The sequence below is a fragment of the Equus caballus genome, chromosome 5 (genome assembly GCF_041296265.1).
Source record: "Equus caballus isolate H_3958 breed thoroughbred chromosome 5, TB-T2T, whole genome shotgun sequence".
Lineage (NCBI taxonomy): Eukaryota > Metazoa > Chordata > Mammalia > Perissodactyla > Equidae > Equus > Equus caballus.
In genome coordinates this window covers 42033725-42057080 of record NC_091688.1, presented here as the reverse complement: position 1 = coordinate 42057080, position 23356 = coordinate 42033725, and the positions used below count along the sequence as shown (strand labels likewise).

General features: G+C 45.4%; 4 protein-coding genes across 5 annotated transcripts in view; 3 read left to right on the top strand and 1 right to left on the bottom strand.

Moving 5' to 3' along the window:
- Window positions 1-4455, top strand: part of IL6R (interleukin 6 receptor) — a 61220-nt gene extending 56765 nt beyond the window's left edge. Inside the window, exon 10 of one of the 2 annotated variants that reach the window (XM_070268122.1) lies at window positions 3342-4455. In XM_070268122.1, coding sequence (XP_070124223.1) covers window positions 3342-3375 — 34 coding nt within the window. In that variant the 3' untranslated portion in view covers window positions 3376-4455. The remainder of the gene's footprint in view (window positions 1-3341) is intronic. The other variant, XM_070268120.1, reaches the window with a different exon arrangement.
- SHE (Src homology 2 domain containing E) lies at window positions 1983-20807 on the bottom strand. Its single transcript, XM_005610240.4, has 6 exons — window positions 20192-20807; window positions 17836-17962; window positions 9491-9808; window positions 8020-8176; window positions 7442-7561; window positions 1983-6129 (listed from the first exon to the last, which is right to left on the bottom strand). Exons 1-6 carry the CDS (start codon window positions 20804-20806, stop codon window positions 5943-5945), a joined length of 1524 nt encoding a protein of 507 aa, XP_005610297.2. The 5' UTR covers window position 20807; the 3' UTR covers window positions 1983-5942.
- Window positions 18934-21376, top strand: LOC138924183 (spidroin-1-like). Its single transcript, XM_070267585.1, has 2 exons — window positions 18934-19038; window positions 20228-21376. The coding sequence occupies exons 1-2, from the start codon at window positions 18934-18936 to the stop codon at window positions 21374-21376; spliced, it is 1254 nt and encodes a 417-aa protein (XP_070123686.1).
- The window catches only part of TDRD10 (tudor domain containing 10), a 46263-nt gene continuing 43710 nt past the window's right edge, over window positions 20804-23356 (top strand). The window contains exon 1 of the mRNA XM_070268117.1: window positions 20804-21845. Coding sequence (XP_070124218.1) covers window positions 21586-21845 — 260 coding nt within the window. The 5' untranslated portion in view covers window positions 20804-21585. The remainder of the gene's footprint in view (window positions 21846-23356) is intronic.

The window sequence follows — 23356 nt, the reverse complement described above, 5'->3', positions numbered from 1 at the left end:
ATGATACAGCGACTCATCCTACATGATTCACAATGTGAGGGAAGTAATTCTGGTGCTATTTGTGGGTTTTGGAAACGATCCTCCACGTGTCTCAGAGTGACTCTCCTCACTATATAATCGTGCTTTGATTATCAGAGCTTCAATTGTCTCTCCGGACTTCAACCACCAGGATCCATGGGTGGAGCCTCTCCCAAGCAGGGGAAAGGGTGCCTAGGCCCATAGACAAGACCTGCCAGACCCAGCACAAGGTTGTCCTGCTGGTGGGGATGGATACCTCAAACCTAATTCCTATTTCCCCCTGCCCCGAGTCCATGAGGCTCATCTATGGGGAGAGAACACGTTGGTCACACACGGCAGCCTAGATATGTGTAAAAGACACATATAAAATTTGCCGTCTTAACCATTTCTAAGAGTACAGTTGAGTGGTGGTAAGTATATTCACACTGTTGTGTAAGCAACGTCTAGAACATTTTCATCTTACAAAACTGAAATCTGTACCCATTAAACAACAACTCCCCATTCCTCCCTCCCCCCCAGGCCCTGGCGACCACCATTCTGCTCTCTGTTTCTATAAATTTGCCTACTCTAGGTGCCTCATCGAAGTGGGATTGTACAGTATTTGTCTTTTTGAGACTGGCTCACTTCACTTAGCATAACGTGCTCTAGGTTCATCCATCTTGCAGCATGTGTTGGAATTTCCTTCTTTCTTACGGCTGAATAATATCCCATTGTATCTTATTACCACATTTTGTTTACCCATTCATCCGTCCATGAACATTTGGGTTGCTTCCACTCAGCTATTGTAAATGTTTTCTTTCTAAACTTTACTTTTCACGTGCTAACTAAAACCAGGCAGCTAGACTATTCCTCCTCGCCCCACCAGTCTGACCAACTACATCCTTCGAATGTGAAGAACTCTGCGGGGCGGTAGACTCTCTCAGAGGGAAAGTACAGGTACAGCAATTATGAGCCGCTCGAGAATTAGACCTGAGCTGCAGGCCGGGCTCTGCCACTATGTGCCTGACCCAGGACAAGTCATTTGATTGTTTCTAGTTCCAGTGTCCTTATCTGAAAAACGAGGCCATCGCCTGGCTCACTGCATTGTAGATTAAGACAAGATACGGTAGCAGAGAAAGCATGTGTTCAGCGGCACACCTGGCGCACAGCGAGAGCCTGTTCTCATTACTTACGCCTTGGCCTTTCACAGGGTCAGAATCCTGGGCTTGTGAAAACATGTGTTCACCCTGAATTCTGAAAACTATTAGTCAATTCCTCGGGGGCGGGGCGTGGAGCAAACATTTCTCAATGCAAACTTCCCTTTCTGTTAACACAGATGGAGAAAAAACAATAGGCACTTGTACCACCTGGTGGCAATTTATATAAATGTTCAATGGAAATTAAACACTTGTCACCCAAGGACTCCACACTATACCCTTCTTCGAGAACCTCAAATGAATTTATTTGCGCATTTCTAAATAGTATCTTCCAACGTCGGTTTTCAGCCATAGCTGGGTATCAAAATCGCCTGGGAGAGGTTTAAAAAAAAAAATACAGACTTCAAGCTTCACAACAGACTCAAGAGTCAACTCCCGGGGATGGGATGGGGGTGTCTGTATGAACAATAAACAACAATCAAAACAAAGAGCCACAACCCCGAACACTAGTCAGGGCCCAGGACAAACGTGACAACTGTCTACTCAGCTAGAGGACGGCTGAGGGAACAGAAGAGTAAAACTTCACTGTGTTACTTTTTTATTTGGGAAGGAAAATGTTAATAGAAGAGCTCTAAAGGTGAACTGAGCAAAAAAGTTGAGATCAGGCCTCCTGGTTATGTTCAATCGTGGTTTGTTGATAGACTTCATTAAGAATGATTGCAAATGAGACCGTGACCCTCTCCCCTATGGCTCTTAGCTCAGGAAGTTTTTTTTTTTTAATCAAGGGAGGTGATTCTCAAAACTAACTGAATCAAGCAAAAACACTGATTTTCTTGGAATAATGTTTATTTAAAGTTACATTTCAGAGTAAACCATCTTCAGGAGGGCATGCAGCTTTTATTGGCTACTGCAATACATTCAGAAATTTTATAAAATTTTTCGGATATAATATAAATTACCAAAGCATTACAGATAGGCATCTGTATTACATACAATCTTCAAATATTTTCAGAAGTTAGAACTATGTATTAGTTGATATTTAAAGTGTGAAAGACCCCTGACAAAATAACTAGCACATTCATGAAAATACAATTTACGAGTCTAAACGACACAATCCAGCTGTAGTCCAGGGGCCTCGTGACAACAGGTGTATTAGGTTGCAAATCATCCTTTCCGCAGGAAAGTAGAGATTTCAAGATGGCAACTGCTGTGTCGTCAGTTTTCCTCCACTATGGACTCTATAGAAATCCTTTAGAAAACCCTACCCTAAACGTGCTGGTTGTTTTCCTGCTGCGGTTCACTCTCTTTCCATTAGATGGCAGTAACACACCATCTCTTTCTTTCTCAGGGCCAGAAATTAAGGACGATAAATGAAGGCCCACTGCAGGCCAAGTCTCTCTATGTCCAAGTTAATGGGGTATGAAAATTGGAGACGAGAATAAAAAAGGATTCTAAAGAGATCCTGAGGCCAAAATAGTGCTGGCCATGGCAAATAAGAAAGAGACAACTCATGAATGAGAGACATCCATGAGAGAAGTATTAAAGAAATTCTGCTAAACACTAAAAGGATGCAGACAAGAAGGGAAATGAAATCTAGACATCCTGGCTTTTTTCCCCCTAGACTGAAGGAAAAAATGAGGCATTAACTTTTGACTGAAAAAGGATATTTTAATAGAATAGAAAGGCTACCCTCGTTTAAAAAGCAATTGAAGAATGTCTCAAATGCTCAGTTCTTCTGAACATTAAGATTTAGTCACTCAAAATGGCCATTAACAGAGTAATAACATAGTTAAATAATCCAATCAACTAATCAGGACTATTTTCCCACCTGTCTCAAAACCTTCTGGCTGTCCCACAGACGATCTGCCCACCTCCCCATCCTGTGGCCAAGGCCAATAAATGAAAACCAATTCGGCAAATTATGGAGACTTCAAACAGCTAAGAATAAAGACCCTTTTTATAAATGCTTCTTAAGAAAGTACTTTGGATAACTTAAAAGGACAAGTCTGTCCCCCCAGAGAGTAGGCATATCAATATTTATCTTTTTGTACACGTATTAACATTTCTCTATTATTTTATTCTTACTGATTTAAATACACATAACTCCAGTGGTTGAAATCCATCCTGATAGAAACAGCCATGATAGCAAAGTAAACAGAAACGTCCTTTTACCCTCTGTTCTTATAGGCCTGAAACGAACCAACTAAATAAACTCATCTAGTAACGTGGAGCAGAGCAGTTTTTAAAAAGGAGGTGTGATAAAGGAAAAAGAACACAGGTGCAGGAAACTCCATGGATGCTGAATTCAAGGCAAGTGAGTACAAATTTGCTAGAAGACGTTATTCTCTCCAGAATCAGAAAATATTCTGGGAGACAGAACTAACTCACAGGAATGAAGTCTACAGGAAAATACTTTGTATTAAGACAAAATGACAAAAAGCCCAAGCATTCAGAGCTCAGAGAGGAAACATGTCATGCGGCTTCAGATCAGCTGGCCCAGGAGGCCTAACAAGGAAGCCATTGGGGCACCCGCTGGGCCTAATTGTTTTAGAACATGTGGTACTTTGTGCCACCACCCAGCTGTGAATTCCCTGGTTTTTGTCAGCTTGTGTCACAACCTAAAGAAGAAAATAGTAGCTTAACCCTCCTTCTACTAATTTACCATATTTCTTCTTCTTATAACCTCCTGTACAATGGTGAAGGGACTGGACTATATATAAACTCCACATTTCCTCCACTTTTAATTATATAAAGAAAATAGCATGACTGTCACAGAAACACAGTACAGAAAAAGCACAATACTGAACATATGATAGAAGCTCAATAAATACTTAATGTATCAGATCTGTTTTCAAAATGTTATTTCGTTATACATTCATCACAGTTGCTGGGTATGGGCCAAAAATCATTTAGTGCACAAAGAAAAATTTTACAAAGCTTTCAGCATTTATTAAAATTAGGATAATTGCTGTATTTCCTTTGTAGAATAAATTTAAGTAAAAAATAAGGTTTAATTTCTAGAATGTTGAACTAAAATAAGTAACAATGAATTATTTGTATATGTAAGATAATAAATATTTGTTGAATGGAATTGGAACTATGGATGCTAAAAATTTTTAAAAATCTTGTACTAAAGATATAGTACATGAACGAATACACATTTAAAAAATTCTATCAGTACTTAAAAGACAGAACACTCTATTAATAAAATCATTGAGATCCAGTGAGAAAAAGTTCCTTTCAAATTTTTTAAATCAAAGATCACACAACCCTTTGGTTAAGATCTTAACCAAATAAAAAAGCAAATATTTACTAAATCATAATAGTAAAATGAAAACTAAAGACTAGAAAGATATGTGTTCCTAAAAATTAACCCAATCAACATTTTTTTTGTGTATTCCAAAGAGGCTATAAAAGTTTTTTCATTTTTGACAGTCAGCACATTTGCATCTGGACCAGTTTTGAGAAGCAAATGACAAACCCTGATCACAGAAACATCTGCTTGGCTGCGTTTATAGGGCCACTCACCGTAGTCATCTTCTCACAGTACACCATTCCCACATTTTGTTTTTTTTTTTTCACAGTAAGTAAATTGGTGATATCAGTTCATGATAAATCATAAAGATAACAATACTATGAATATTAATTTAATCTCTTAAGCAATAGTAGTTAGAGAAAACCTCAAAGTCTTTTAAAAATATTTTTCTATAGTGCGAACTGGTCTGCTTTGTACAGCAGGAGAGAAACTTTGCAGGCTTTAGAGACCCAGTTCAGACAATGAGATCCGAGAGTTATACATATATATATATATTTTAATTTACTCTAAAAATACATAGCAAATCTAATTTTAGGGACAAAAATAAAAAAATGATTCCATGACAACTAAAAGGCACAAAGATGACACAAAAGATATCTGAGGTCCTGTATAATTATCCAGTAAGAAAACAGCTGTTGGGCTTTGTAAATTTTCAGATTTTTAAAAAATCAGAAATGAAATCTGTGTTGTATATTTTATTCTATAATTCAGAACTATAATACTGATGCCAACGCTTAATTCTATGGGTGATTCTGAAATCAGCGGCATCTTCCTTCCTATTTATGCTTATACTACTAATTTGCTGGAAAATGATGAAAACGTCCACAGAGATTGAGAAAATACACACTTTCTTACACGGCTGACCAATAAAATAATCCTTTTGCCAGACCCCAAAGTTGTGAATTTTCATGGGCTCTAGAGCTGAACTAGGACACTTGAGAGAGAAAGATAGCTTTTCCCAAGGTGCCCACTATTCCCCTATTTTCCACTGTTCTTCCATTTCCCCAAGAAGGGGTCCAACATTACATGCTCTTCTGGTCCACACCATCATTTTTTTTGTCATCTTATGTAAAAGTCAAGTGACTTTTTGTTGGTTTGTTTGGAGACCAGGTATTACGGGTAACAACTAGCACACTTCTAGAGAACTTGAATGTTCCTGAACTCCTGACTTACCTTTTCTGAAGGTCACACCCCAAAGAGAACACCCCACTCCAGAGAGTGGAGGCAACAGCTAAGTTATGATTTCTTACGTAGAGTTCTACGTAAGAACAGAGCACAGAGTAAAGGGACAGGTTAGTAACCAGGTGTCATGGAACGGATTCAAGGCCAAAGACTTTTTGACCTCTAAATGCAGACTCCCACTTCCTACCAATTATTAAGGCGCAGTCCAGCCTTGTCCCCTGAGATGCCGGTTGCGGGCTGATGTCCTCTTCGGCGTGAGAGGCCTGGCCGGGGTGTTTGGTGGCTGAACCTTAATGCACCTTGCTGTGCACAGGGTAGAGCAAGGTCATGTGTTCTGCCCCCTTGAAAGGCAACTTCTCGTTGGAATAATAGTGTACCACCTCAGGGATGCTGTCAAAGACAGCGCTCGTCTGATTCAGCGTGTACTTGTTGTCTTTGGTCTGCGCCACTATGATGTGGACACATCCTTGACTAGTCCTGGAGCAAGACAAAAATCGAGGAGGAGACATGAATGAGCGGGCAGGGGGATCCCTCCCCACTGAAAACCATCCCAGCCGGATTCACAGGCCCATAGGTTCTCCTCCATGCCTGGAACTGTTATATACACACTGAAACGCACTCAACATACCAGGGGAACTCTCAGGAGCTTCCCAGCCCTGGGCGAAACGTGTCTCATCCTTGAGTTGTTTATCTTCAATGCACACAAGTCATCAGGTACAGGACCAAAACCAAAACCAAACCAAACCAAAAGCCAAGTCCCTCCAGGGCCCCCAAATTGCCAAGCTGGCGGTGAGGCCCAACTGTGAGGCCACTGAGGTGAGGTTTACTCTTACCCTCTCCACCACCACGAAAGGACATGTGTTAGGTTTCCTCCCCAAAGAACACATTAATAATAATAATAAAAAAAACGCTTCCTCCTCTCCTCCCTCATCTGGAAAGACTGCTGCTGGTTGTACATAATGACAGCTGGCACCGAAGGCTCGAAGATCTAATCCCCGAGCACCAGTTTCAGGAACACAGCAAAGCTATTCCTGGTATTGTATATCTGGTGGCCTGTCCCGTTTTCTGAGCCATATTGCTGAGACACTCCCCCCGCCCTCCACACCCGCCCCAACCTCTTTTCCCCTCCAGTCTGATTGTTTCAGCTGCAGGGGCTCAGCTTCCTCAGGAAGGAAACGCTGTTAGGGCTCCTGACAATGATCCTCCAATATAGCAGCACTGAACTCGCAAAGCAACGAGAATTTCCATGATACAAACTCCACCAGGCCTACCGGGCAGAAATGAATGTTCTGTGTACAAGCAGACAGGGGGAGGAACGGCAAGTCAGCGTTTCCGTCTTCACAGAAGAAACTGGCATCAAAATTGCAGTTGGCATTTTGACAATCAAGGGATCTGATTTATTAAAGTCCCAAATGCTAGGGAATGAAAGAAGAATGACCAAACTATCCTGACAGAAATTATTCTTTTTATCAGGAATTATTTCTCCACTGAGAGGACCTACTTTAGGTCAGGCGATGGACAATGATAATGAAAAGAAGATCCTCATTATCAGAGGAGACATGGGGGCATGAACCCAACATGGATTTTGCATTCTAACCAGAGCATTTCATGTTGCGTTGCCCAAGCACAAGCATCTTACTTCCTAGCACTACACGCCCCTGTGAACCACCTTTGAATTGTATCTTTGTTGACTGGTAATCTACCCAGGACAGGAAAGACCATCATGGTGCACCCCACTCCTGCATCCACAAAGGGAGAGCCCACAAGCCCACGAGGCTTCAACACTCACTTTAGTGCAATGGAGTACCTACTGGTCCCCGACTCGCTATTTCGAACCAGGTAACCAGCTTCTTTGCAGGGCTGTAGTCGACTCTCGGCCTCAGCACGGGTGATGGCACCATGATACCACCTGCAAAAAGGGGTGGGGGGAGATAGCACAGTGTCAAAATACAAATCCAGACCGGGCCTCATTCCATAAAGCGCGATCTGAAATGAACTTCTGGGGGAAGCTCAACAGCCGAGCTAGATCCTGCTTCACACTCAGAACAGATGAAATGAGATTTGGGTAATCCTGGATCACCAAACCTATCAGTCATGCAAGAGGGAGTTGACAGGGCTACTATTATTTTAGAAGTTTTCACTTTATACAGGAGAATGAAATTTGCAATCAAGTTCTTGGGATGCAGTGTACTTCCCATTCTGCAAAAATGCACTGGGCTTTGAAAACTGGTTCTCATTAATAAGCCCCATCCAGACAAGTACTCGTGAACAAAAATAATCACGTAAAAAGGGGCCTGTGTGTCCTCTCCAAGGGTACCAACAAGCTCCCAGCCATCATGCATTGCTGTGTTCATGGAGGAGACTCACGGCTGCTTCTCCAGCGGCAGGGCTGGGTCCACTCTTTCACCCTCGCTGTGCTCAGACAGGGCCGGCTTCAGGATCTTCTGGGTCCAGCTCTTCTGTCGGTGGTGCTGCCTCACGGTCTCCTCCTTGATGCCAGGTCGCTCAGAGCCTTCAAACTGAACTGGAAGGAAGCCTCCATTTAACGTCAGAGGCCACCGAGGTGACCCATGAAAACTTCAGAGAAAAAGCCTCCTTGACTGCCTCAGCTCAGGGAAGCAGCTTTTCCCCTCTAACATGAGCTAACATATGCTGCAAATACCCCGGGATGGCTGAGCTTCTGCTGTCTCTGATATCTGATCACACTGCGTGCGAGCATCCACATACAGCTACTTTTTCTGCAAGATATTCATCAGCGTAAAACAGTTTTAGAATAAGAGAGGAAACCACTTTACTATATCTCAGCATGTCCTTCAAAAGAACAGTATATTTAGAGTAAATGACTAAACATAGTCACAGGTAATGATTCTGTGCAAAAGTGTGTATCATTCTACAAAACCAAATGATGAGTTCTTACTATGAAATAATAAAACAAAAAGAAAAATCAATTCAGAAACAGAAACTGCTGAATAGTGCCTTTAAAGATGCTATGACATCGAGGCTGGAGAGAAGATAAATAGAGAAAACGAGCAGCACGCAGCACCATAGCTGGTGCCCAAGAGAGACTTGTGGAAAACAGGACTAAAGTAAAACAAAAGCTAACTCAAACGTTTGCTATCAAATATATTACCTTCTCTACTCACCCTTTACCTTGGTTATACTTTTAATCACAAACTGGGCTTTCCTGATGGAGGGAGAAGACATCCCTAACTTTTTAAATTAAAAGCAGAAGAATTTATGGCCAGCCAAGTAGAAAAACTATGTTCTGAGAAAAGCAGGAGGGAGAATTACCTTTAATATCTACTGACAACCTACTTACCAACTTTCTCTTAAGTTATTTCAAAAATTCACACTTGAAGAATTAATTCCTCTAGGAGGATTTTTTTACCAAAAAAAAAAAAAAGCTAGCTTCATCCAGCTTTCCAACCACCTGTCTGTAATCTCTTTGCTTCACCACTGCCATTTTATAAATAGGGGTTTTAACAGGTTTGAAGAGTAGCACCAAGTAAGTGTTAGAGCTGCTCCCTATTGGATAGCTTCAGCCATGATCAGATAAGGTTTTTCAATAGTTATTTAAGGCATTTCCCAAACAGCAGCACACTGCCAAGATAAAGGGAAATAAAGATGCCCAGAAGGTTAAAAGATAAATGCAACGCTAAGGGCTCTTCTTCAGTCCTGGGCTTCCAACCACAGGCAAATTCTTGTCTCCCGTTATCAAATTCCTTGGGAAAAGAGACTTGCAGTTGAGGAACAGAAAGCAAATCTCCTGGGCAGAAAGGCTGGAGTGGGCGGGGCTGCCCAGCAGGGGAGCAGAGAGCGCCGCAGACCCACCCCTCACCTGACAGCGCCCGCACAATCTGCTCCTTCTTCCACTCCCAGGGCTGCTCATACTCGGCCGCAGGCCGCTCGTCGTCCTGGGGCAGCCGGCTGTGGCTGTGGCTCTCCGGAGGCCGCGACTTCCCCTCCGCCCGGGGGCCCCCCTCGGCTGGCTCGTAGGGGGTGTCGTACAGCTGCGGAGGCTTCCCCAGGAGATCCTTGGAGCTGCGTCTCTTGGCCAGCGCCTCGGATTTCATGCCGTTCTCCCCAGGCTCACAAGGGCTGTCGAGCAGCTGAAGAGCCTTCACCAGGGGATCTTTGGAACCCCGGCGTCTAATTTCTGAAACACACACACAAATAGCTTGAAGGAAGAGTGCCACGGAAGCCCAGTGATTAACGGAATTACCTCTTCACCTCTGACTGTCTGGTTGAAGGTGGCAGAGAATGAACACCGAGATTGTTCCCTAATGGGCTGATTACTTCGGAAGGAGCCTACAACCTCTTCCCTCTAGCTGCCTGAGCCAGACAATGGGATCAAGCCCTAGCAGCCGGGATCACATCTGAAGACAGGCGCCCCTCTGGGGGCCACTTGCAGTTTGTGACAAAAGAAGTGGCCACAGGCAACCTGTTCCATGATTCCTGGTCCCTGTGTATCCTCTGAGTCTAGTTCACCTTCCAAGTTTCTATATCTTGTTAGGGAGCTGAGATCAAAGTATTTTAATAAAAATCAACTGAGTGTTTACTATGTTCAAAGCACTGGGCCACATACACTGAGGAAAGTATTTACGTGCATTAGACAGAGTTCTTGACTTCCAGGTGGTTTTAATACAGTGGCAGAAGCTGGTACATTCACAAATAATACGTAACAGGCTAATAATTGCAGGATAAATGAAAGTAAAAGAGCAGTTATGGAGGAAAAACACCAACAACGATAACTCAACAGCTACAGGTGTAATATGTATTATGCAGTATTCTAAGTGTGTTGTAAGTTTCACAACTACCTGTTGAGATGGGTACCACTATTTCCCCAATATTACACAAGAGAAAACTGAAGCACAAAGAGTTTAAGGAAGTCACCCAAACCAGTAAGTGGCAAAGCCTGGATTCAAAGCAGGAAGTTGGGCTCTAGAAGCCATACTCATAACCACTACACTTGGACTGACTCCAAGTGGAAGAGAAATGGAAGATGAGTTGACTTTGATAGAGAGGGTCATTTCCAGTGGAGGAAGCTGCATGAGTGAAGATATGGAGGTGGGAACCATAAAGGGCTTTTTCCCATAAGGGGGAGCTGAGCGATAAGTTCAGAGGACAGAAGGCCAGGCGAGGAAAGAGGTAGTGGGAGAAGAAGCTGGAAAAATAGGCAGGACAGGCATCAAAGTGTAGAAGTCTGAAAAGCAAGGATAAAAAGATGAGATTGTTCCCTAGGCAATGGAGAACCATTCTAAGTTTTTTAACAGGTAATAACAATTTGTGCTTTGTTGGAAGATAACTCCAACCACAGTGTACAGGATGGAATAGGTCAGAAAGATATAGTTTGAACTGAGGCATAGAAATGGATGTAAAAACTTGATGCAAATCAACCAGCCATCAGCCAACCAGCCAGCCAGCTGGGTGGGAAGGAACCAGCAGTGACTCGGGACTGAGCAGCTTGCAGCCCAGAGGCCTTAGCAGTGGAGTTAGAGATGACTAGGCTGGACAACCAGAGCTGGTGATATAGACCCAGAGCTGCATCATGTTGTGGTTCTTCTAAATGCCCATCAGGAAGCCTTCAATCTGCCACCTGGGCATAGTCAAGGAGGATTTTTCTAAATGCAAACATCTCATCTTATCATGTATCACCCCGTGAGTTCTCAACTGTCTAGTTACAAAGTGAAAACTGCTCAGCATGGCATCACACACCTCTTATGACCAGATCGCTGTCTCCCTCTCCAATTTCTTCTCTCGACATCACCCTGCCCCGTCCCCCTGCATCCCCCTGCAATCCAATTCTTTGTGCTAACCAAATGGAACTTCGGAAGTTCCCTGAGCACTACACTGTCCTATGCCCACCAGTGTCCTGGTGATCTTCCAATCCTTTGAAATCTAACCCAGCATCTCCTCCTTGTCCCTGCCCACCTTCTCCTCCAATGACCCACCTCTTCCAGGTGCCACCGCCTTGATAATCCACTCTCACCTTGCACTTCGCCCACTGTATGGATTGATTTGTTGATGTGTCTGTATTCGCAGGTTGGTGGAGACTGCCAGGGCAGAGACCACCATGTCCTGTTTATCCCTGTAGGACACACAGTTGTGCGATGGATAGATGGATGGAGGGAAAGGAGCTCTAGAATTTCTCCAGGTGGGTGACAATATGGATGTGGAGCTCAGCAGAGAGATGAAGGTCAGAGGTACACATCAAAGAGTTACAAATGGATCATTGTTAGTCCCGTGAGAATGAAGGTAATCACCAGAGGGAGGGTAGATTGAAAAGGAAAGCAGATCAAAGGCAGAGCCTGGAACTTCTTCAGTTAAGGGTGGATGGAAGAAGAGGTGCCAGCAAAGAAGGCTGAGAAGTGGTCAGCTCAGGAGGAAGGGGAGCAAAGAGGGCAGAGCTGAAGAAACAAGGGAAAACCAGACTATCCATAGGAAACTTCAAATGGGCATGGGGACACTCTGTGGAGCAGAACCACTGACTCAATAAGACTTCTCTCATGAGGACAGGACAACAAGCAAGACACGCAAGGGAAAAGTTATTAAAATCAGGACACTAAATTCAAAAGGGCAAATTTATTTAGGCTATAGTTCTGCTGGATAGCCAGGCTGACTGCAGCTGGCTCCAATCCTATATACATAGACACACATAACCACAGTACTAGCTCACTGGAATCATCTGGGGGAGCTTTCGCACACACGATGCCTGGGCCCCATCACTAGAGGCCCTGATTTCATTGGTCTGGGGTACGGCCTGGGAGTTAGAGTTGAAAAAGGCCCCCCAGGTGATTCTCACAGGGAGATAAACCTGAGAAGCACGTCCACACCTCCTGGGTGTGGGGTCCCCATCTCAGTTCCCCCTGATCTCCAGAGCTAATCTCATCTCGAGCCCCATCGCAAGGAGAAGGGTCCTCCTTGTATCTGACACCTCCACACCAGCACGTGAGAGCTAGAAGCCAGGAGAGGCCCCAGGGCTGGCTGAAGCCTCCTGCATTGCCAGTCCCCGCCTCGTGACTTTCAATCTGACAGCTTTTTTTCTTCATTGCTTATTCTACATGGAGTTACGGAAAACAAGAAACAAAAACATACTCTGCTCTTGGTTCAATTAAGTTAACGCTGGAGTTTTTTAAGAGAACTTTTCTACAGAACTAAGAAAAAAGAAAGAGAAAACACAAAGGAATTCAAAGGATGAATTAGGACTTTGAAAATTTCTGATCAAAATCTCAGTTTACCCTCAGCTTAGACTGAGACAGACTGGGAAACCTTTCCAAGCTTCTGGCCTCAATTCTGTCCCAGTTAAACTAAACAGAAAAAGAGCTGATTCCAATATTAAGATACAAGGAGTCTCGTTCACAAGGAAATTTCAATAATTTGTGTTAAAATGATGTATAGTGATGAGAGTCTTGAGTTCTTATTACACATGCGTTTGAGTTTTTCCTTTTGAGATGAGGTCCTGGTGCTCCTTCTATTTTAGGCAGGCTGTGCAGGCTTACAGCTCTGGGAAAAACACTGGAAAGCATACAATTGAGACTGTTCCCTCTTGGGATGGTCCTGGGATTGGGCAAAATCTCAAAGAATTATCACCTTTTTAAACAATGTTTAATTAGGGGAAAAAATGGGCTTGAGCGGAGGGCCCCTCCGCCCCTTCAAGGGGAGTAACCTTCCAGTCCAGTCCAACACCTGGCTGCCCCCAACCTGAGGCGCCATAGAAACAGAAACAATCACGGGGCTGCAAGCCGACCCTTCCTGCAGGGAGAATAGCCCCTGACGTGCAGAGCTGGCTCGGAGAGGAAACGAGCCTGAGAAGGAGGAAATGGCGAGAGGAAGCTACGCCCTGGCTCTGCCGATAGAGGCCATTTACGCCGCAGACAACAGAATACAGCCAATGGGCTGCAGATAAACACCCATCAGCAGCGAGGGCTGAAGCTGAGGGCTGACCTGCACCAGTTCAAACGGGCAACTGGTTGGCGTGAAACATAATTTGGGCCCCCAATTTTCCCTTCTCAATCGTCAACGCTAGCTTACATAATTTGCCAGTTATATTTAAAAACATAGAAGATTTTCTTTGACTAAATTAATTGTAGCTAGCAATTAATATTCCTATTTATCCAGAATCCTCTTTGAAAATGGAATCCTCTCTCCAGAGTGTCTAAATAACGGCTATAATTATTGGGTATGCTTGTCCTAGGCATGTTATACTCAGCATCTCAGCGAAGCCTCATAATGTAGCAAGAGCGGTGTTATCCCATTTTCACAGGTGAATAAACTGAGGCCAGGCAGTCATTGGTGAGGCAGCCATTTACTGTTGGCTCCAGAGCCCAGGCAGTCTCTATCATACTTTACTTTATCCCCAAAGATTTCATCTAGAATGAATTATAATTTCTATAGTGCACCTTTCCCCCAATCCATTTCATGTTTTCAAAACTTTAAACTCAGAGCCTCATAAGGCTCTATTTTCCTCTTAGAATCAGAAATAGGGCTGTTAGGTAACTTTTTGGCTCACATATTTATTAGTGCTCAAGACTTTGATTTAAAATTAACATTTTTTATAGAACAAATCTAAATATCTAAACAAAAGCAGATACAATTCAGAAGCCTTGACATTTAAGTTTAATGAGGAAAGTATAGACAAATTAAATAAGTCAAAAAGTCTTCTATTTATATTTTTTCCATAATGGATAATTTTTTAAATGGAGACCCAAACAATGAGGGTCTCCTTTAGATTTGACTATTTAAACAAATAAAACCATTTGGAGGTAAAAATAAAAATTTAAAAACAACTGGACTTTGGACAAGTTATTGAAACTTTCTGAACCTTGGTTTCCTCATCTGTGAAACAGAGACTTCTAGAACCCACTTCACAGGGGTGTAGGATTTGGTGAGGCGACCTGGCAAGCTTGGCACCTTGTACACGCTCAACCTGTGTGATCCCAGCTGCAGAAAGAATTCTCATGTTGAGTGATGGCTGTCTTAGGAACGCCTAAAGACCCTTCCAACACTAAAGTTTTAATTTGGTGGCTAAAACTCATCATGCTAAATTATATATACTATTTCTGCTAATTATTTAGCTAAAATGTTCCTGTTAATTTAGCAGAACAAAACAAAGAGGTTTATACTAATATTGCCTTGTATTCATAGTCATATTTTTTTATGAACAATCCTTTGGATAAATCCAAGTGAGATTTACTCAGAAATTTATAAATTCTTAGCTTTTAAAAGTTAAGAGCAAGGTTTCGTGTGGGAGGGATCCAGGGAGCCTGGGTCCCACGGTTATGTGGCCATAGGAAAGCACTAAATGCCTCTTAATTTCTCTTTCTTCCTCTGTTCCTTGAGGCAGATGGCGATTCTTATTCTCTACTTCATGGCACTTACCACACTTTTCAATGACATACTTTCTTCTTCTCTATTCGTGTCAGGTGTGTTTGCCCCCTTGGGTTGTGAGGTCCATAAGGACATGGGTCATGTGGGTCTTGTTCCCTGGAGACCCGGGGCCCAGCACAGGGCCTGGTACATTGTAAATAAATGCCTAAGAAATATGTGTTGGATGTTATAAAATAACATCATGAACAGTGTTCTGTACATCCAAGATCTTGCTAAAATCAGGCATGTTATCCTCACTTGACAGGTATTAAAGAGGCAGGACAGGGACTGGCCCTGTGGCCGAGTGGTTAAGTTGGCGCGCTCCGCTTTGGCGGCCTGGAGTTTTGCTGGTTTGGATCCTGGGCGAGGACATGGCACTGCTCGTCAGGCCACATTGAGGCGGTGTCCCACATGCCACAGCTAGAAGGACCCACAACTAAAATATATACAACTATGTACTGGGGGGATTTGGGGAGAAAAAGCAGGAAAAAAAAAAAAGAAGATTGGCAACAATTGTTAGCTCAGGTGCCAATCTTTAAAAAAAAAAAAGGCAGGACAGAGGTTGGGTGCTCCACAGCTAAATCACATTCATTAGCACCCTCTCCATCTCCTGCAGAAATGCTGAAACAAAAAAATCTCTACTGTTTCTCAAGAAATATGGGACATTTCTGAACTTAGACTTGACAGCCAAGCACACAAGGAGCAAACTGAACCAAAAAAGTAAAAGGTTTAAAAAAAAAATCCAGCAGCAAATCTTTTATTTCCAGCTTCCGATAAACTCACTTCCTGTTATTCTGCCCAGCTGTGTAACTTACGTGTAGGATAAGAGGTACAGTCTCTGCGTTGATTGAGGAGGTACTTTGTGACATATATTTTCAATGAAGAAACTTTAAAATTCACCAATATAATATTTTTTAAAAGAGCAAAGAAAAAAAGATGCATAATTTTAAAAAGATAGTAACTTTTAGCAAATTTGAATTTAGTCTCCAATTGAATACATTAATTTTGTATTCCTAAATGAATTTATTCACGTAAACTCTTTAAAACAGAGCCTGGAACTTAAGAAACACTCAAATATTAAATGCTAATATTACTATTATTACATTTATTTCATCCTGGACAATTTTGACTTTTCAATGCAACTTTCTTTGTGAGTCTGAGTGGAGAGACGTCTTCCTTACGTATAAAATTTAAAGTGCTCTTGCATACATCATTCCAGATGTGCCCTGAGGCCCTGGTGTAGGAAGGAGACCACCCAATCTGGAGTGGGAAGATCTGGGCTCTAATTTCTGCTCTGTCCTGTGAGCATCGGCAAGTCAGAATCTCTTTGACCTTGCTTTTTGACCCTGTACAAGAGGATAATATATTGGAGTCTCTCAGCTTACAGAGTTTTGTGGGGATTATATGGGAAAAAAAAGATATATTCATTTTTAAAATCACAGCACTTTCCCTATTATCATTGTGGCTCCACAAATAATCAGCTGGGACAGCATAGATAAACTACTTATTCCAGTTAAAGAGAAAGAGAGGAATAAAAACCAAAGGACCAAGAAAGGTGAGTCAAAATTAAGCAGTTTTTTAAAAGTAAATCCTTTTCCTCAATTGTATGTAAAAGTAAGTCTTTTCCCTTATTCCTTTCAAGCTTCTGATATTTTTTGAAATTCTAAGTTCATTTTCACTTCCTTTCATTCACAGATTTCATTAGGGGTCACGGTCCGGTGACCTTCAGGGTCACAGCCTGGCCAGGGTACACCCTCCCCAAAGGCCGGCCTTATCTCTGTGAGCAGAGGCAGGAAACAGCAGTGCCTTCCTGCTGCAGCTTGTGTTCACTCTGAGGCCTGTCTTGACCCTTCCAGAGAGCTGCGCTACCCTCCTGCTCCACTCTTCCGAGCCTCTGCTTACGGAGCCTGAGCTTGACAGCTTTTCAAGCTGTTTTTAAACAGAAGAGACAGCCTTGAAGGTGTGATCACTTATTCCTTTCCCAGGCGTGGACCCCACGACGCTCAAACAAGGCTCCCTGAGTCAGCACGCAGACACTGCATTTTCATGATGAATATTAGGTGACTAAATAATTTACCCTGAAATTCACCAATAAATCTAAATTAACTAGTTTATATTATTTTCAAGTATCGTTTACGCCAATTTAAGAGCATTATGAATAAAAGGGAAAAGTTTGACACCAAAAATGACAGAGAGATTGCTTAGCTTGTGGGTTGGAATTAATTGTTCCGACTTGAAAAGTTATAAGATTAGGTGACTTTGATTTTAGGAAGTTTGCCTTGAATGGCTTGGCTCACACCAGTGATTAGTAATCAACCCTTAGAGTTAAATTTCTTGCTCCAGTGTTGTAGAAATTGTTGAGAAATCAATCTTCTACTACTATACACAAGATCGCATCATGTTTCCATCTTCTAACAACTCAAAATCCTTTAAGTGTATGTTAGTCCCTTGGTCCAGATTTATGACTTCCATTATGGATGTCAAAGCTTTGAAAGTGGCCGAGAAATGTATATAAATAATCTTAAGACTGAAGATCACATTCTGAGCAGATCTCCAAACTCCCAAGTGTCATCTTGTAAAGAATTAGAAAAGCTTTAAAGACCCTTGCATATTTTAAAACTGAAGAATACAAAACCATAAAGGAAGTTAATCAGACATTTTGACTTTAGTTTTGGGTCTAATTTCTGTTTCTTCCAGTCAGCAGGATCTGGTTAAATCGCTTCATCCCTCTTCCCCAAATATACACCATTACCATTTTACTGCACTCCAAGCGAGTGTGAGATCTCAGTCCTGATTAAGCAGCTCCTGGTTACGAACCTGTTATCATCTGCTGTGCATCGTAGGGTTCCATGTAACCATCATTCTCTCCTACTCTCTCTGCGTCCCTTTGGCCTTTTGTCCGTTTGGCATCATAAGGGTCCGCATAGTCTTCTAGAATGATGACCTGTAAAGGAACCAGAGAGGACAGTTGCTAAGGATTATCACATACCCAAATGGCAATGGCATCAAAATGGCTACCGTAAACCTGCAGATCTCAAAAGAGGTCAAGATCTCCAACCACTTCCAGAAGCTTTTGCACTTGATTGTGTTATTCACCCAGCTGGACAAATATCTGATTTTTTTGGTAGTATAACTGACTGGTAATAATTCGTCTAAACTCTTTTACTTATCCCCAAGGCTGTGTTCACCTCCCTTTCTCTCCTCAAGTAATAAAGCATTTGCTGGTTAAAAGGGTGGCAGAGGTGGACGGTGGGGAGTAGGGGATGTCTATGGCTTTAGAGCAGTAAAAAAATGAACTAATCTACCACCTTCCCCATGATTTTGGTCTTTTTAATGCCAACCAGCTGAGCAATATAGTCATGGTAAGTCAGTCACTCACCAGCGACTACTGAATGGCCCCCAGCACCAGCTAGGGAGGGAATGAAAATAAGACCGAGTCCTGCTTCTTGTCCTCAAGGAATCTGTAACAGCTCTAAAGAGACAAGCTTCATTATAAGAAGCCTAAGAAATAGGTCAGAACTGAATAGTATTGTGGGAGTTCTGGGCTCAATTATTCATAGGTAGACTGATTCTCACAGGCTACAATCAGATAGTTTCAACCAGCATTTGTGTCTGAAAGCATCTGCCCTCCCCAAACACAGGAAGGTGCCTGAAAAGGTGATGTGTGTGCAGCAGTCCTGTTCCGAAGGAGTTGGGTAACAAGTGGGAGGTAAGGGAACCCTCCTCGGGGAGGAAGGCCCCGGCTCTGCCCCACAATCGCTGATTACCTTCTCCAAAGAGTTCATGGAGAAGTACCACTGGAGCTGGCAGGAAGAATTCAGATAAACAGGGAGAAGCGAGGAAGAGGGGACAGCCTGGATGAGAGCCCTTCTCCTGGGAGGAGACGGCCTAAGAAACCTCAGACATCCAGAAGTGATGACCACGAACACAACCAGGCAACCCCTGCAGAAGGCTGTGATTACCACTCTCTCCTTCACCCCATTCTTCTTGACTGCTCGCCGAGCGCACTGCATTCCCCAGGTATCCTGAGGAACACGAAGCATGACACTCAGCCCTCGGCGGCAAGCTCCTTATAATCTAGTCAAAGTTAGGCAGACTGTTGACCAATAGCTGGAGGAGCTGGCTCCTCAACCATCTTTCCATGGCTCTCCCTCCAGTGCCTGGCACAGGGTAGGCATGCAGTAAATATTTGTGAAAAGGATGAATGGAGGAAGGAACAGAAGTGCTCGATGTAGACACACATGGAATGTTCTGCCGGCTCCTGACTCGATGCAGGTGGGCAGCATGTCTGAAGACCCGGCCAGAGAAAATTAAAGTTCCCAGGACAGGAAGTGATCGCCTGGGCTGGAGTCTGAAAGTTTGGTTTGAGCTCTTCTGTCTCCCCTTTTCACACAGAAGAGTGGATTTAAAAAACCAACCAACCAACCCCAGGTCATCTCTGTAAGAATGGAGTGGGTCTGTTCACAAGTTCACACTCCTTTTCTTAACCGTCTCACCTTGGCCAGCACCCAGAAAACCTGCGGTGAGTAAGGAGCAGGAAACACCTTCTTCTCTCCTGATCTGTAATTTCCTTAGGGCATTTCCTCGTCCTATTCTGTATCCTCCGCAGCCGGTACAGCCCTGTGCCCCTTATCCTATGTGGCTGCTGCACAAGTGTTCATGGAATGAATGAGGGGCCGTCATCTTTGGGTGCTGGTGAAGCTCTGAGAAGCCCTTCACTGGCGGAACTGCAAAGAACGATGGAGGGTCCCAACTAGCAGAGAAGGGAGGTGGGGAACCCATCCCCTGGAGCTCTGAAATCCATACTAGACAGTTTAGAGGTTGCCAGTCCTTATGCTGACGAAGGATAAAAGTGATACACAAGCCTAGCTTGGCAGTCCCCCCGGATGTCGAAATTAAAATAAAAATTGAACAAAGCACAAACGTCTCACTCAGTTACTCTTATAAACTGCTAACAAAATTAAATGGACAGTACATTTCTGCGAAGTTCTCCATCCTTAGAAGGAGGATTTTTCAAGATTAAAAAAAAAATCTTATGAGTTTAAATGGTCACTTAGGGGTCACCAAATGCTAGAGGGGGAAGCGCATCCGCACCTTCTCTGAGGCATACGGAACGCTGCGGCTTGCGCTCCCTCCCAGGGGAGAGGCGGTCCACGGGAGGCTGTGTTCTTACCGTGTCCTGCTGCTTAATAATCTTGCCCTTGTCCAGCTCGGGGCCCAGGGAGGAAGGGGAAGAGGATGCCGAGGAAGAGGTGCTGCTGCTGCTGCTGCTGCTGCTGCTGCCGCCGCCGCCGCCGGGGTAGCTGCCCTTGCCGTTCTTCTCCTGAGTGTCCACCTTGATGAGCCTGCTGATGTAGGTGCTGCAGCCCGAGCTCTTGGCCGCGCCCCGGTGGGGCTCGTCCTCGGTGGCCCGGGAGTTCTTGCGGCCCTTGCCCGCGGCGGCCTGAATCAGACCCTGCAGGCTGTCGCGGGACAGCCGGCTGTCCTTGGGGGGACCGGCGCCGGCCCTGCCGCTCCCCAGCTCGGCCGCCGAGTTCTTGCGGCCCTTGCCCGGGGTGGGCCCCGCGGCGCCCGCCTCCGAGTTCTTGCGCAGTTTGCCACCCGCCCCGCCGCCCGGCTTGGCCCGCTCGGACACGGTCTTCAGGTTCAGGGGGAACTCCTTGAACCACTTGGCCGCCATGAGGGGGGCGCGGCCGGCGCGGCTCAGGAGCGTGGCGGCCGCGGAGCAGGTGAGCGAGGAGGCCCAGCCCAGACACGGAGAGGCGCCAGGGGCCGGGGGCCACTGCATTCCCCGGGGCTGGGGTGCTGGAGGCCGCGGCGAGGCCCCGCGACGGCTGCTCCGTTCGTCCCCGCCGGCCGTCGCCCACGCCCGGCAGGGTGGGGCCCCTACGGCCCGGGGCGGGGGGCCCGGGGCGCCGAGCGGGCGGGCGCGGGCCGCCGCTCCGGACACGGACGGCGACAGGCACAACGCACCGGGGCCCCGCCCGGGCTCGTCTTCAGCGCCTGCCGGGCCGGGGGCTCCGCGGCTCTCCGGAGGCGGCGGGCGCCGGGGGCTTCCCCTGCTTTTTCCTCCCGAAGTGGGAGAGGCCGGGCCCACGGAAGTCCCCGGACAGCCCTGCCCACACTCCCAGGGACGAGAGGGGACGGAGCGGAGGCGGCAGGGGTGTCCCCGGCGCCGCGACGGACGGCGGACCGACGGCGGGCCGCCCACCCCTCCGCGTGCCCCTCCCCTCCGCGGCTGGCGCCTCCCAGCGCCGCCACCTCCCGCCCAGATCCGGGGGCGCCGGGGTCAGCGCCTCTGCAGCAGCGGCTCCGGGGGTGCATGTTCGGGGAAGGTTGCAGCGGCTGCACGTGCTGACCGGGTGCGCCCGCGTGTTGAGAGCCTCCCACTTGTGCGCAAAACAGCTCCCCTTCTGCAAGCGGCCGCTTCTGCAGGGCGCTGCCTTCAAATGCGCCCAGAGCGCGCCACGTGCGCTGACCCGGGAAGGATGCCCGTCGGCTCCCCAAAGAGCCGGGCGCGCCCCGTTCACTCCACTCTCTCTGCAAACAGTATTTTGGGGGTGGTGTATGGTGGGGTGCCTACTAAGAGTGGGCGCAGAGGCAGCGTGTACCCGCTCCCGCACTCGTGCCGCCACTCTCCCCCAGCACCCCTCAGTGCCCGAAGCCCCGGCTCTTCCCGCCTGGCGCGGTCCGCGGCCGGCCGGGGATTGGCTGCGGAGGGGCGGCCCCGCCCCGCGCCCGATGCTCTCCGAGGAGGCGGGGCGCGCAGCGAGGAGGCGCGAAGGTTCCGCGGCGCGGCTGCGGGTGGACGCTCCTGGCTCGGAGAGGTACGGCGTGTTGGTTCCAGGCCGGGGGCTGCGGGGCTGGGGCTGGCTGGGACCGGGCTTTGTGAGGCGGTTGTGGAAACCACCTCCATTTCCACTCCGGAGTGGAGGGCGCGTTGTTACCGCCGCGGCGTCTGCAGAATTTTTGGAGGGGATGGTGCGTGGGAGTGGACAGCCCAGACGGGATGTGTGCGGACGGGGAGCGCTTTGTGCAGAACTGGGGGGCACTTTGCGTTAAAAGACGCCTCTGCCGTCCCCCTCCCTTTCGAAGCAATTTAAAAAACTTGTTGACTTAAAAAACTAAACGTGCTGCCGAGGCTCACGCAATACGTTCTCAGTCCTCACATGCAAGCCATGGGCACGGCATGATTCGGGCCACCCGTTGCCTTCATTTGTGTTGGTGGTTTGTGAGATGGAACGGCAAACGAAATGCTTGCTTACATCAGCCGTTCTTGAAAATGCATCTTGACTTTTTTAAGAGCAGCTTTGTTGAGATATAGGTTAGACACCATAAAATTCACCTGTTTTAAGTGTACATTCCAAAAGTTTTTGATATATTTATGGTATAGCTATCACCACAATCTAATTTTAGGACATTTCTTTCACCCCAAAAAGAAGCCTTATGCCCATTAGCAGTCACTTATTTCCCTATTCCCCTCCTCACCTCTAGGCCGCCATTAATCTACTTTCTGTCTCCACAGATTTGTGTAGTTTGGGCTTTTCACGTAAGTGGAATCATACAATATGTAGCCTTTTGTGGCTGGCTTCTTAGCATCGTGTTTTTGAGATTCATCCATGTTGTGGCGTTTATTAATACTTCATTCCTTTTATATTGCCGAGTAGTATTCTATTGTATGGATATACAACATTTTGTTTATCCATTCATCCATTGGTTGAGGGACAATTTGGGTTGTTTCCACTTTTTGGCTATTATGAACAATGCTATTATGAACATTTGTGAGCAAGTCTGTGTGTGGACATATGTTTTAACTTCTCGTAAGTGGATACCCAGGAGTGGTATTGCTGGGTCATGTGGAATTCTTTGCTTAACTTTTTGAGAAACTGCCAAACTGTTTTCCAGAGTGGCTGCACCATTTTGTGTTCCTACCAGCAATATGAGAGTTCCCATTTCTCTACATCCTCAACGCTTATTATTATTGTCTGTCTGTTCTAGCATAGCCGTCCTAGTGGGTGTGAGGTAGTATCCTTGTGGTTTTGATTCGCATTTCCCTGGTGGCTAAGGATGTTGAGCATCTTTTCATGTGCGTATGGGCCATTTGTATATCTTTGGAGAAATGTCTGTCAGATCATTTGCTCACTTTTTAGTTGATTGGCTTATCTTCTTGTTACTGAGTTCTAAGAGTTCTTTATATATTTTTTGTGTTTTTGAAAACACGAGATACTCCTCCAGACCAAGCAGTAGAGTGGATGCTCACAACTTTGGAGTCATATGGTCTGGATTCCAAAAACAGGCTTCTCTGTTGATGAGCATATATTAAGTGATTTGGACAAAT

Excerpts from the sequence above, each read along its gene's own strand:
- LOC138924183 (XM_070267585.1), top strand. The coding sequence starts at position 18,934 with ATGACCACGAACACAACCAGGCAACCCCTGCAGAAGGCTGTGATTACC. Across the intron at positions 19,039-20,227 it reads GAGCGCACTGCATTCCCCAG|CTCGGGGCCCAGGGAGGAAG; the intron begins GTATCCTGAGGA and ends GCCCTTGTCCAG.
- SHE (XM_005610240.4), bottom strand. The coding sequence starts at position 20,806 with ATGCAGTGGCCCCCGGCCCCTGGCGCCTCTCCGTGTCTGGGCTGGGCC. Across the intron at positions 9,809-17,835 it reads TGCACAGCAGATGATAACAG|AAATTAGACGCCGGGGTTCC; the intron begins GTTCGTAACCAG and ends TGTGTGTTTCAG. Across the intron at positions 7,562-8,019 it reads CTGCCGCTGGAGAAGCAGCC|GTGGTATCATGGTGCCATCA; the intron begins GTGAGTCTCCTC and ends CCCTTTTTGCAG.